Source organism: Choloepus didactylus, chromosome 5, assembly GCF_015220235.1.
Source record: "Choloepus didactylus isolate mChoDid1 chromosome 5, mChoDid1.pri, whole genome shotgun sequence".
NCBI lineage: Eukaryota > Metazoa > Chordata > Mammalia > Pilosa > Megalonychidae > Choloepus > Choloepus didactylus.
Genome location: NC_051311.1, coordinates 26,904,549 through 26,919,569, shown reverse-complemented (window position 1 = coordinate 26,919,569; position 15,021 = coordinate 26,904,549). Strand labels below are relative to the sequence as shown.

Here is a 15,021-nt window from a genome sequence, read left to right as displayed (position 1 = left end):
ACTCATCCATCCATAAACTAGACAAAGTGGGGTGTGGTCCTTATGGCTTTCCCAATCCCAATTGTCACCCCTCATAAGCTACATTTTTATACAGTTGTCTTCAAGATTCATGGATTCTGGGTTGTAGTTTGATAGTTTCAGGTATCTACCGCCAGCTACTCCAATTCATTAGAACCTAAAAAGGGTTGTCTGTATCGTACGTAAGAGTTCCCACCAGAGTGACCGCTTGTCTCCTTTTGGAATCTATCTGCCACTGAAGCTTATTTCCTTTCATTTCCCCCTTTTGGTCAAGAAGTTGTTCTCTATCCCATGATGCCGGGTCTACATTCCTCCCCAGGAGTCATATTGCATGTTACCAGGGAGATTCACTCCCCTGGGTGTATGATCCTACATAGGGGGGAGGGCAGTGATTTCACCTGCCAAGTTGGCTTAGCTAGAGAGAAGGGGGCCACATCTGAGCAACAAAGAGGCATTTGGGAGGAGGCTCTTAGGCACAATTATAGGGAGGCCTAGCCTTCCCAAGGGCAAGTCCTGTGATAGAGGGCTCAGCCCTTCAAACCACCAGTCCCCTATGTCTGTGAGCACATTAACAACCATCGAGGTGGGGCATAGCCATCACTTTTATTGCTGTTTTTTGTCTGGCTTGTTTCTTTATTCTCTGGTTTCTTTTAAAATTTTTTCATTGTTTATTCTTCAACAGTTTGTTAATGATGTGACAAGGTGTGGTTTTCTATCTATTAATCTGCTTTGGGTTTGCTGAACTTTTCGGATAACGTGGGTGTTGTTTGTCATCAAAGATGAAAAATGTGGTATTGTTATTTTTTCATATTGTCTTCCTGCTCTATTCTCTCTCTCTCTTCTCCTTCTGCGACTCCAGTTATAGATACGTTTGACCATTTAATATTATCAAAATGGGTACTAAGGCCTTGTTCATTTCAATTTTTTTTTTTCTGTCTGAGCTTGAGTTTAGATAATTTGTATTAACCTATTTTCAGGTTCACTGAATCTTTATGTACTTTGTCCAATCTGCTGTTGAATCTATCTGGTAAATTTTTTTTATTTCAGTGTTATATATTTTAGTTCTGGGTATTTTTGTTTGGTTCTTTTTTAGACTTTCCATATGTCTTCTGAAATTCCCCTTTTCTTCACACATTCTAAACATCTTTCCCTGCAAATTGTTTGACATGTTTATAACAGTCATTTTAAAATCATTTGCTAATTCCTTCATATGTGTCATCTTGTCATCTGTGAATCTACTTTTATTGACTGTTTTCTTCTTATTAGTCCCATTTTCTTGTTGTTGTTCTTGTTTTGCCTATCAAGTAATTTTTCATTGTTTTTATGAAATTGAGGGTGAAATTATAGACTCTGGATTCTATGAACTTCTTAAAAATATTAAGTTTTGCACCAACCAGCAAATCATCGGTAGATCACTTTGATCTAGGTTTACCAAGACCCTCAAACTTGATAGATCTGGAACTCCAAACTGTTTCCTCACCCCTGGGCAGCTGCTGAACACTTTAACCTTCCATTTGTTGCTTTCTGCTAGGTTCCTTGTAGTCTCACCATGTGCATGCACAATTTAGGAGTCTTACAAGGATTTTAGGGGAATTTATACACAAATTTTGGGGTTCCTTCCTTTGTGCCTCCCTTATTTATGAAATTTCTCCCTTTAATTTTTGCTGCTGTGGCAGCCTTGAAGTCTGACCTCTGACAACTCAGCCAAGTAAGACTGCCATTTCTACTTCACCTTTATCCCTTGCGACCAATGCAAACTGGGATGTGCACTCATTTCACTTAGTGTTCCCTTTTTTCAAGCACCATCAATATTTCTTCTAGTTTCTGCCTAGTTTGGGTTGTTCTTCGGTGCTTTCAAAGAGCTGTTTTTACAGTTTGTTCAGAATGTATAATTGCTATCATCAGGAGGGTTAGTCTGATAGAAACTACTCTGCCATTACCAAGAGTATCATGAAGAGAATCTATTAAGATTTATTTCTTGAGGACAGAATCTTTTATTATCAACTCCTCATTTATTTGCTTTGTGAATGTGGATTTTTGTGTGTAGGTTTTTTAAAGCAGGATGCATGCTTACATATAGAATCAATTTGAAATTTTTGATGACTGAGTCCTAGATAAAATTACTGCTATTTGAGATTCAGTCATTCAGTTCTCATTGAAAAAGTTTTGGAACTCTAAGAACACATTTATGTAGTTACCAAAATTAATTCTTTACCTTTAAAACAGTAATTTGTTATCTGTAAACAGCTGTGACTGCTTGCTGTTTTTCTGTATTCACTCTCTGATGCATTTAGAAAGTTTGTAAAGAAAGACCAATTTTTATGTTCTTGCACATAGTTGGTTAGAGTAGCAAATGGATGGAAAGTGCTTGAATATGTTTTTGATATATATTTTACAGACCAGGAGTGTTTCTGAAGATTTCCCATAGAGCAGATTTCTTTAGTTTGAATCCAGTTTCTTTTTTGATTGAATTTCTATATAACATCAGTTTTCACTTTCAGTGGCAAAAATCCCCCATCAAGTGAATTGAAAACTTCTGCTGAAGAAGAGGTTAGAGTGGTTTCTAGTCCAGTATCATGCTGGGGTTACATGCTGAAAGTACTGTGCCTTTCCCTTCATGTATTTGCAGCACTTTGTAACTTTAGAATCATTTTCCTCTCTGCCCTTTTCAAGACTGTAAGAATATCATACCTGGAGAACTTCTGACTTCACATTTATTATACTAGGAATCCTACAAAATTAGAGGACCAGTTCAAATTATACTTAAGCTAGAAGTAGTGTCTCCCTTCTCTGACTTTTCATAGCATATATGTTGGGCCATTTATATAGCATATATGGCATCGTAATTAGTAGTTCTCTGTATATGTCTTATGTCCTCTTCCTGTTTTAGGGTATTTTCTGGCAAGAACTACAGTTCATACACTTATGAATACTGCATTATGCCTACCACAGTGCACATTTGTAAGAATAAATGAAGTTTTGTTCTTTTCCCTGAGAATTTGTATACTCTGATAGAACTGAGTTGTATTATTACAGTTGACCATTAGATGTCACTTTCTAACATAGTTATTCTTACCAATTAATTCCTTACTGTAAGGCTTACCAAATTCTTGAAGTTGGCACTCTAGTACAAGTGCACTTAAACTAAGAAGTGTCTATACATTTCAAATGGTCCCTTTCTAAAGCACAAGAAGTGTTCAAAATTATAATTGTAATTTTATTACCTTTTAGTTATGTGTCTAAATTTCCACAGAACCAACTGATTTTCCTTGTTTTCTTTAAATCTCGCATGCTGGCATTATTTCTGAATTGTTCTTTCTGTGGAACAAAGTTTGGAACTATGAGAAGCAGTAGTGGGAAGAAATAAGATATTCAGAAATACCCCGGAACATGTAATTCAAAATGTATTCTGTTAGTACTAGTGTAATATTGAAAAACATCTTATTCTAGGAGCCTAATCAACTCCAGACTCACCAGAAGTCAGTTTCTCAAGATAAGGTTTTATAGCAAGTGCTAGTTTTATTTGGGTTTGTCAGAGAAATGTGGAGAACTAACTTGGCAGAAAGACATGTAGAAGTAGAGAAAATGAGATTCACGTGGCTCTCTTGGCCAATTGTAGAACACAGTAAATTGCTAAGAATGAGTTTCCCTCATTTAATCTTTTCTCTTAAAACACAGGAAAAGTCTGGTCAAGGAGATTTCAGCAATTCCAGTAGGTTTAATGTTTACCTTATGCATAAGGGACTAGATTTCAAACTCATCATGATAAACTGTATAACCCAGAGATTCTGTTTCAGTGGTTTTCAAATGCTGGGATTCATGATGCAAGAGGCAGTCTATGGTGAAGACTTAACAGGCCTACAGTATTCCCAACAGACAATCCCTCCATGCTGAGTTAAGAGAATCTTAGGTTATATAGACCCCAGGTGTGTGGGTAGTGTACTGTGGGCCTCTTCTTGTAATACCACTTCAGACTTCAAGACTATAATCCTCTGTTTCTTCCCTAGTCTTGCCAGGAGAAAGCTGGAAAATTATCTGGAGGTGTGGTAGCTATTTTTCCTCAGTTTACTCAGAATATTGAAATCTGATTAAAATACCAATGTTGTTTCCTAATAATGTAATAAATATCTCTGAAACCAACACCTAATCCAAGAACTTAAACATTTCTAATAACCTGAATCCACCCATGTAATCTTCTATTATACCATCCTGTAGCCTTTCAGATCCCACTCCAGAGTAACCCTATGTCTGTATTTTCTGATTATGGTTTTATTTTTAAAATATGATTTTCACATAACAGTATATGTATATAGAATTGGATTTTTTAAACATGACTTTAATAAACTAAAGTAACAATTAGGACATTTAAATTCCATTTGTATTGCACTATCAAATCATACACGGTATATCAAATTATACATCTACTCTGAAACAACAAAATAAATCTTATTTTGTAATATTTTTGCTTTAGAATAAAATTTAAATGTATTTCTTAATATATCAGTATAAAGTGGCCACTTGTACTTCTTGGAGAGTGCTTTCTAAAGTTTTGGCACTTAGAATGTCATTCTTTTATGACATAATGAAGTGAATAATTTTTATGAAGTAATTGGTGATGTGGATAGTAGGAAATAAAATAAAAAATTGGCAGCACTACATTAGTATAATCATCAATAACCAAGAGTTGCTGATAATGTTATTCATCTGTATTTATCATAATTCATTTTGTAATCCATGTTTTTTCTCCTTATGTTTTTGTATATTACCACAGCTAAAGAAGTAAACAGGTCATGGCACGTTTAACAAAAAGACGACAGGCGGATACAAAAGCTATCCAGCATCTTTGGGCAGCTATTGAGATTATACGGAATCAGAAGCAAATTGCCAACATTGACCGTATTACAAAGTAAGAAAAGTTAAACAAAAATAACCCTGTAAAATGTTATATAAGACTTTGGGAAAAAATAGTCCAAAAATACCTTATTTATTATGCTAATCAACATATGTTACAAATGACCAAAATCACTTTTTGCCTTTCAGGAATATACCTTTGTTAGAGAAACAAATATAGAAACACATACAACCAACTTGTGTTTAGAGATTTTATAAATAAATATGAGATGAGTAAAATATCAATATGTATTGTTTTAATATTTTTTGAGTTATCAAAATTTCTTAAGTCTCAGAAATAAATCTTTGCTTAAATATTTTATTTAAAATGCTTTTAGTTTATCACTTGCTTTTATCAAGTAAAACTGTCTAAAATCTGTCTTCATTATTTTAATATTGGGCAAGTATGATATATATAGTAAATAACATTAGTTCAGATCTCACTAACCAAGGATTTTTAAATATTTCATTCTGTATTTTAGAAGTTATGGTAAATAAGTATTCAGTTTTTTACAAAAGCATTTTGATTTTCTAGTTTCCAATCCTATTTATATTGGTATAGGCAAAGATTCAGGACAGAATATGTTATGTACTAATTATAAACCTTAGGAATACTCTATATGTTATACTCTGATTATAGGAGTGTTAAAATTGGAACTTGATTTTGTTTTGTTATATTGGTTTTCTTGGTATTTTTAAAGGAACAAAACAATCTTTTTAAAGAGTTCTGATTTTTTTTTTTTTTTATTTAGACAGCATTTCTTTATATCTACTCCTCCCCAAATTCTTTAGTGCTAGCTATAAAAATGAAAAAAGATAATGTACAAAACCTTATTTAAGAAATGCTTTCATCATTGTCACCTGAAATAATTTTTTTTTGCCTTTACTAGAAAGTAACAAAACTGAGTACCTTATACTTGTTCCCTAATCTATATTCTGGTGAAGAAGATTATAAAGTTTACTTAAGAGAGAAAGAAAAGGAGAAAGAAATGGGATGATGCTGTACACTGCTCTAACTCTATACTGACCCTTTGAAAATTTTAAAGTTGACCATTTACAACTTCTAGCTCTTATAGGCTAATCAGAAGGAAAAAAAAATGTGGAAAATAAGACCGAAATAAATAGTACAGTATTTTAATTATGTTTTTTAGTAAAGCAGTTTGAGGCATGGTGACTACATACATAACAAGTAACAGTGAGATTTTATTAGTATAAAAACATTTTTAAAAATCTCAAAGAATAAAAAGCATTTTCCTGTAGTTTGGATTTTTGAAAAACTAGTTTGTATGTATCAAAATTGCATACAGAAGAATGCTGAAATAAGATATTATTCTTTGAATTTAATTTTTTAAAATTAAAGTCTTTTAAGCTTGACTGAAGTAGTCACTTTTCAGACTATTAATTCTTTCTAATTCTATGGCATCTTTCTCTTAAAGTTTTAGGAATATTAGCTAAGAAACTATCATAATCTCCTAGTATGACAGTGTACATAGTTTGGCCATTAATATTCCTGTTGGGTTGTACCATCCTACTTCCCAAGGAGTAAGAGAATTAACTCCCCACAGTAATGGGTGCAGATATCTTTTAGATTATCATAACATCTTTATGTATATACATGTGTACACATGTTAAATTATAATTAAAGAGAGGTTACGAAGTTTGCATACATCTCATTTTGCATTATGGACTGTTGCTAAACATTCAGTTTTCTCCTTTCTTTATCAGTACAGCCTTAAAGGGTGCCAAAGCTTATTTTTCCAAAGGCCCATAGTTCTTAAGATGAATATGAATAAATATATTTACCTACCAAATAGTCTTTATCAGTCTCTTCTAAGATTAAAAAAAAAAAAAAAAAAAAAAAAATTAGAGGTTAAGTGGTTTAAGAATGGTTCCCAATGTTTCTTCTGCCTCATCTCATCTGAGACGTATGGCATATTTCTTTTATGGTGGCTCACTTCATAGCATCCTGTATTTCTCTTATAACATTAATCACATTTGTAATTATTTCCTTGCTAGGCCATCAGCTCCAAGAAGTAACTGTCTAGATAATTGCCTAGCCTAGTGCTTTTCTTCTTGATTACTGTAACTTCCTTGCTCATTATCCTTGCCTAAGGTAAGTTAGGAAGTAGCATTGTACTATGACAGGAAGTCAGATCTTTTGCTTTAAAGCGTAATATTCCTATTCTGTACTCTAGATGGTAAATACTTTTTAAACCTTGGATTCATTTGAAATCAAGTCACTCTGCCTAGTTTCAGCCAAGTTTAGACATAGTGTTATATTTTTAATCTTTCCAATATCTTACATTACTGAAGGCTGTAGTAGAATTTTGTCAAAAATGCACATATAGTCATTAAATTTTTGTCAAGAATGTATACATAGTCATGAATCCCTTAATCTTTACAAATAGCTTGTTATTGAAAGCTGTAATAGTGTTATTGTCAAGAATGTGTATATAGTCATTAAGTTTAATTTCTATATTTTGACTATTAAGTGACTCCATTATTAAAAATAAAAGCTATACAGTTTCAGTCATGTATTAAATTTTGGGCATTGGGGTAACTGACCCTTTATAGTATTTGGACATCTGGTGCATCTTAATATTATAGTTTACTTCTGTATGCTGGTTTAGTTCTGCTAGTTTTTATGTTTGTATAATATGTCTTTTATTCCCTTTTAATCTATCAGTTTCTCATCTGTTTTGTTTGATTGATTGATTACTGATTGTAATTTATCAGTTGAAGAAACCAGGTCATTTGTTCTGTGATTTTCCATAGTCTGGGTTTTGCTGATTGTATCCCTGTGGTCTCATTTAACCTGTTGCTCAGTCCTCTATATTTCATGGAAATTGATAGTTGGATCTAGAGGCTTGGGGGTGGTGGCAAGACTATTTCATAGGTGGTAGTAGGTTCTTCTATCAGGAGGTGCATGATATTCATTGTTTCTCATTTTGTGATGTTAGCAACTGTTGGTACTCAGTACCTAAATTGCAGTAATTCATAAGGATTTCAAAATGGTATTAGTCTAATTTTCTTTTCAGATGGAAATATCTATAAAGATATAAAGTTCCTATCATCTACTATTTGGTTACCCTATGGTATAGTTCTTACAGGAAAGGTAGAAAAAATGTTTGATTCTTTCCCTTTATTTACCAGTTTTCAGCATCCTCTAAAGAGGACCAATTAGTTTTCTTAAGTGTCATTTGGAATTCGTGCATTTTAAATGTATTTGATGTATTTCGATCCTTGTCTGATATAATCCTTATTGATGCTCAGATTTTCCCATCTTTGACTATTTGGAGTGTCTTCCAAATTGAGTCCTAAAGTTCCTTTTGACATGGTTCCAGTAGTCTTTCATAATTTCCTTTCCTTTTTGATATGACAAGATGTTTCAGGTTCATCTTGTACATATCCTGCCCCAGATCTGGAACAAGTGATTTCTCCTTGTTTCTTTTATTTGCATTTCTTGTTGCTTGGCATGCTTATTGCTACTCTTTTTTTTGGACCTTTTCAATGGACAGAGTTGAGAAATAAATATACTTAGTATTTCAAAGATTTAAAACACTTCATGAATTCATACTAAGATTTTCCATTTAAATGTGTATGGCCTTGGATTCTATTCATATTGAAAATCTTTATCTAATTTCTCCCCATGGTGAGAATTACAGTTTTCAAAGACACCATGCATGATAAAATTTTAGGATATCATATAAATACTCAACTGTTTTATCCAACAATATATGCATAACTGTCTGAGAAATAGCAACACCAATACTATAACCAATAATATGCTCAGGGAAACAATTTAAATTGTTCTCATTTTTTTAAAAAACAATTGCACTGATTCTAAACTGTCCATGAATATAGCAATTATATGTTATACTTTCTCCCTTTTACTCCCCACTCCCATTTTGTCTTCTGTAAGTAGGTATATATTTTATACTTAACACGAGTCCTTATGTTGATATCTAAAGCTCATTCTCTACTAGATTCTTAAGCAAAGTCTTCATGGGAAGAAATTATCCTGTGTTCTTATATGTTGATAACAGTTGGTCTGCAGCTTTTTACTTAAAAGTCACTTTGGCTGGATATAAAATCCTTGGCTTACATTTTCTTTTTTTGAGCATTCACATATGTTATATATTCTGGCTTAAAGCATTGTTGTTGTTAAGTCTGATGACAATTTGATTTTCTTTCTGTTATGACTTTATCTTTTTGCTTGGATTCCCAAAGAACTTTTTTTTTTTTCCTTTAAAGTCCAGTAATTTAATTTTTTTTATTCTTTGGGGCCTTCTTTTATACTATGTTGTATCTTCTTTTCCTTTCTTCTATATTTGTCATTTTTCTATCAGATTCTTTATATCCTTTTTCTTTTTGGTGTTTTTTTGCAGCTTCTATTTCTCTTATGTCATTACCTGCTGTGTAGTTAGTCCTGTGTACCTTCTAGCTTAGACTTTATGTCTGAAAGGATTTTTCTTCATTTATTTCTAATATTTAACTCATTTCTGAGTTTTTCTAACTCTGACTTATATCTTCCATATCTGTATCATTTTCTTAATGGCTTCTCTTGTTTTGAAATAGTAGGTTATAGTTAGATGTGAAGTCAGTTTTCCTGAAGTTGTTACAGGGAGAGGTGGTTCAGAATAGTTTTCCTAGATTTATGGCTCTAAAGCTCCTTCTTATGTCATTTTTATGAAGAATTAAAAACATGGCCTCATATTTCCTGAGATCTGGCTTTTTCTCTACCCCCCACTCCCCACCTTTTTCTCTTGGAACCACCCTTTCTTTTGTACCCATTATCCTTTTACTGAAAGACTTTTTTGAATATTATTCCATTGAGTTTTTTATGCAGTTTTATTGAGATAAAATCATATAACATACAGTTATTCAAATTGTTCAATTAGTTGTTCACGGTATCGTTATCTAGTTGTGCATTCATCACCACAATCAAACTTTGAACATTTTAATTACTCCAAAAAATAAAATAAAAATTAAAATAAAAAGAATATCTAAAACTTCTCATTCCCCTCCCCCATTGTTCATTACTTTTTTAATACAGTTTAATTGAGATGTATTCACACACCCTGCAGTCATCCACAGTGTACAATCATTTATTCACAGCACCATCATACCTTTGTGTGTTCATCACCAGAATCAATTTTTGACCCTTTTCCTTACTCCAAAATAAAAATAAAAGCAAAAAAGAAGACCCAAAACTTCCCATCCCCTCCATCCCACCCTATTCTTCATGTAATTTTTGTCCATTTTTCCACTCATCTGTTCATACACTGGATAAAAGGAGTGAAAGCCACAAGGTTTTCACACTCACACAGTCACTCTGTGAAAGCTACACAGTTATACAATCATCCTTAAGAATCAAGGTCACTGGGTTGCAGTTTAACAATCTCAGGTATTTCCGTCTAGCCATTCCAACACCCTAAAAACTAAAAAGTGGTATCAACAGAGTGCATAAGAATACCCTTCAGAGTGACCTCTTGACTCCATTTGAAATCTCTCAGCCACTGGAACCATATTTTGTTTCTTCTCCTTTCCCCCTTTTGTCAAGAAGGTCCTCTCGGTCCCACAGTGCTGGGTCAGGCTCATCTCCAGGAATCATTTCCCACATTGCCAGGGGAATTTACACCCCTGGGTGTCATGTCCCATGTAGAGGGGAGGGTAGTGAGTTTGCTTGCCAAGTGGGCTTAGAGAGAGAGGGGTCCACATCTGAGCAATGAAGAGGCTCTCTAGAGGGGGAATCCTATACACAATTTTAAGTGGGCTTAGCCTCTCCCTTGCAGCAACTAGCCTCACAAGTGAAACCCCCCAGATCAAGGGCTCAGTCCACTAAATTGGCAGTTCTCAATGTTTGCAGGAAAATCAGCAATAACCCAGGTGGGGAAGTCCAGCATTTCTGCATTTCTCCCCAGTTCTCGGGGGGGCCCTGCAAATACACTTTTACTCTCTGCCCTTATCACTCTGGGATGTATCGTATTGTGTTAGTTTTTGATCATTCTATTCCTAGCAGTTTCTTTGCATTATAAGTCTCTGTTCTGGAAGGGAGCTTTGGCTGATTAATTTTGAGTGTTCATATGCTCTAACCCTTTAAGACTTTACAGTGAATATATGAGTTACCATAATCATCTGCAAATGGGTGTGTATAAAATCCTGTCCAGTTTCAGCTACTATTCTCAAATTATCCCACTGAACTTTCCAGTGAGTATCTGTTGGTTATTTTATCTTCCTCTACTCAGTTCCATTAGATACTCCATTGTATCCCTCTGGTTTCTCCTACAAGGTGCCAATACCAATTCGGATTGTAGCTCTTGAGGAGTTGTCCTCATGTGTCCAAATTTTGGATTTGTAGGGATTCCTCATTGCAAAGTTTGTTGTAGATGTTGTCTAAGAGTTTTTTTTATTTTGCTACTCTTCTGGTAACTCTGCCTAGCTCACAACAATTTTGTGATTTTTCCAAAAAAAAAAAATAATTAATTAAAGGACATTGGATAGAGGCACTGGATATTTCCTGAAATCCAAATGCAGAGGTAAAAACAGTAAAAATCCCTTCTTACAGAGGCAAATCCAAGGACATTCTTATTATTTGTAGCCCTATACATATCAGTATCAACAGCATTAAATGTTAAGCCTTATGTTGCAAATTTAAAAAGAAGTTCCATTAGTATAATTTGGGACTTTTTAAAGCATTTATGACTCAGAACCTCATAGTTAATTGAAATCTTTAAGGGTAACAGTAATTTTCTTATCTCTATAACAAAATGGAATTTATCTGTATTAGAAATGTTTGTGCACTTGATTCTTGATGGTATATAAATGTCAGCATTCATAGCAGTAGTCTCTCTATTAGTTGTCACTCTATCTCCCCAGGAAAGAGTCCTGAGTCTCTCTTTTTTTTTTTTTTTTAACCACTTTATGTAATTTTTTTTAACTTTATTATTGTATCCAGTAAGTAGCAGAGAAAGTATTTTAAATTAGAGAATCATTGCTGAGATTTACTGAATGTTTCAAATATTTTAAAATACAACTAAGAAATTAATAAGTTCTATTATTTTGATATGGAATGTACTTTTTTAAAAAAGAGTCAATTTGAAATGAAAACACATATATATATTTTTATTTGATTTTTAATTAGTGGTTAAACTGCCCCTCTGATTTCAAAGTTCATGTTTATAAATCTGATTTAATGTTATTATAAAATTCCATAGGTGTCCAACCTCATTTGAGAGCTAAATACACAAATCAATTTTGGCCTCTTAGTAAAAAAATACTAGATTTATACGTATTTAGAAACTGAAGAAGGCTTTGTAATGTTTAATCATTACAAAATTGATGAGTCATTTCATCATAAAGAAGAAAATACAGTAGTCTGTTTAGGGTTATCTGAATATAAGCATAGGCAAGAGTAGTTTCCCTTTTTAGTAAATGTTTATAAATGCTAAATAATAAGTGGCACATACACATTAATCAATTTTTTGAAATTTTGATAGGTGTCATGAAATTAAAGCTTTATGAAATATTTGATTGTTTAGTATTTATATAAAACAAGTATTAATAAAATATTGTAGTATTTAAGTTCATGATGGTAACCCTCAATTTTTAGATTTTAAACCAAGGGGAAAAGATATGAAGAATCATAACAATAAAATCAGTAAAAGAAATAAAATTTAAACTTTCAATAGCTAAGATTCCCAATCTGATTCATAATTCATTGTCAAGTTATTTTTCTGTTTCCTATATTTAATATTCAGTTCAAATTGTACATATCACTTCCTTTTTCTCTTTAATCCAGACAAATTATTAACATCTAATTTAGGTAATTATGGCATGGCATTAGAGTTTCCTAATTATTCTGAATAATAGTTATAAGATAAAAACATACTTTTGAAATAAGTAGATTTTATACTAGTTTTTACCAGTATTATTGGCTAGATAGTGTTATGGGGGGGTGGGGGGTGGGGAACGGGTGTTAATTTATTTTTGTTGACTCCTGCAGGAAGCAGTTGAACTAGATGATCTTTAAGTTTCTCATATCTTGAATTGCTTTGAGTTAGTGTTTCTAGAGGTGATCATCTTTGTGATTAGCATGATTAGAAACCGTTACTAAACATTGGATTGGTAGACTAAGTCCCATTCAAGTTAATGTTTCAGATTAGGGCCTCAATTAATTACATGTATTGCTTACTTTAGGGTCAAAACCCAGTTAGAAAATGTGACTTCTGACCTCTTGTGAATGTTTGGCATTGAAATTTCTGAGTTCTCCTGGAGTTCTTCCTGTCGCTACAGATATACATAAGCCCAAACTGTAAGTCCTCTTCATGTGTAGGTTGCCTTTGAAGTTGCAAATAGGTACACATTATTTCTTTATTTACTTATTAGAATTTAACTTTATGAAACCCAGGATTTCCAGGAACTGTTTATTTAAGTTCTGATTTTTATATGTCTTTTCTGTCAATTTCCATTCCCTTATTAGATGTATTGGAGAAGACAATGGACATTGCCTGAGTTGCTTCTTTGGAAATAAACTAGTTTAAAAAACTATTGATTAAGATTATACTGTATTTGTAATCCCAAGGATTCTTCACATAATTACTAAGTATTTTAATTCCAATCTGTATTTATTTATACTTTCTTACATATTTTGATATGGTAGCAGATTGGCAGATATACTTTACCAGTATTATTATAATAATAATTATTACTGTTATATTTTATACAATAACAATCTTATAGAAGAATTAGCTGATTCTGAATAACCATAGTTCACAGCAATTTTTTTCCAGTATGCCACATTCTTATGGCACTTTTCTTGCCTTGGATTGTTGTCTAGCTATTTTCATGTTTAACATTTCTTTACAGTTCTATGAAGGAATCATATAGACAAGGCACATGAAAGTGTAAATAACCATTAAAGAACAAAAAATAGTACCAGATAATATGAGATGTATCAAAGAATATGATTCAGTCCATGTAAGTAGAATGTATTAATTAATATACACCATAGGCTCTCATTAGATGGAGAGAGTCCCTGTAAGTCAGGGAAGGCCTTGTAGTAATGTGGAATTAGTACAGTCTTGAAAGTTGAGTGGGGGATATGGTGAGGCAGCAAGGAGATTATAAAAAATAGTAAGGTAGGGAGCAAGTTCATGGCAAGTGTGGAAAAAAGAACACAGAATATCTGGATTATGTAGTGGGACTGTGTAGGGCCAGACTATGGAGTGTCTTTAATACCAGAATTGAGATTTTTATCCTGTAGCTGGAGGGGAATAGTGAATGCCTTTTGAATATGGAAATGGTAAAAATAAAATACATACAAATTTTCCTCCCCAGCTAGACTGAATGGTACTGTTAAATATATCTTGAGTCTATCTACTTTTCCCTATTGCTGCCTAGGTCTAGCCCTTGTCATCTCCTGCCTGTGCTGTCATAGCAGTCTCCTAATTGGGCTTCCATCCCTTGCTCTTGCTAGTCTCTGTTTCTTCCCATGGTTGGTGTCAGAGATGTTATTCCAAAACACTGTCTTATCAAATTGCTCCACTATTGAAAACCTTTTCTGTTGCCCCTGAAGTCTAAAATCCTGGGCAAGGTATTAATACCTCAGCCTTTCTCTCCAGCATTTTCTCCTGCTACTCCTCATGCACAGTTTACGCTCAAGACAAACTAGACTCTTGGCAGGTCCTCGGCTGTGCTCTCTCTCACACTTCTGCTTGGAATGCCTGTCCCCCTAGACTTGTCTATCATGCATACTTCTCTCTTAAGTGTCATCTCTATGAAGTCTTCCTTGACACCTTTCAGCCAACCTAAGCTATCAATGAATTATAAAAATTATTAAGGTTTTCTGTCACCATACATATTCATATTGGTATCTCTAACAAATTGTAAGCCGAATTTTATCTCTAGTACTATCTGGGACATAGTAGACATTCAATAAATATTTGCTGAAATAAATATATAAATTTATCTTAAAGGCCATACCTTGTACTTCATATTTTCAAGCATGGTGCTAGGTATGCAGCAGGTTGTTTTGTTTTATTTTGTTAACAAATGACTCAATAACTATAGCCACTAAAGTGACATAAACCAAAAAATTCATTAGAGGCAGTG

General features: G+C 33.3%; 1 protein-coding gene across 9 annotated transcripts in view; it reads left to right on the top strand.

The window, feature by feature from the left end:
- Nucleotides 1-15,021, top strand: part of ZMYND11 (zinc finger MYND-type containing 11) — a 152,330-nt gene that overhangs the window by 58,148 nt on the left and 79,161 nt on the right. For 6 of the 9 annotated variants that reach the window (XM_037835697.1, XM_037835696.1, XM_037835695.1 and 3 more), the window contains one exon: nucleotides 4,790-4,924. In XM_037835697.1, the coding sequence (XP_037691625.1) occupies nucleotides 4,809-4,924 (116 nt within the window). In that variant the 5' untranslated portion in view covers nucleotides 4,790-4,808. Of the gene's footprint in view, nucleotides 1-4,042; nucleotides 4,060-4,789; nucleotides 4,925-13,107; nucleotides 13,223-13,776; nucleotides 13,888-15,021 lie in introns of those variants that run through there. The other 3 variants (XM_037835701.1, XM_037835699.1, XM_037835702.1) reach the window with 3 other exon arrangements.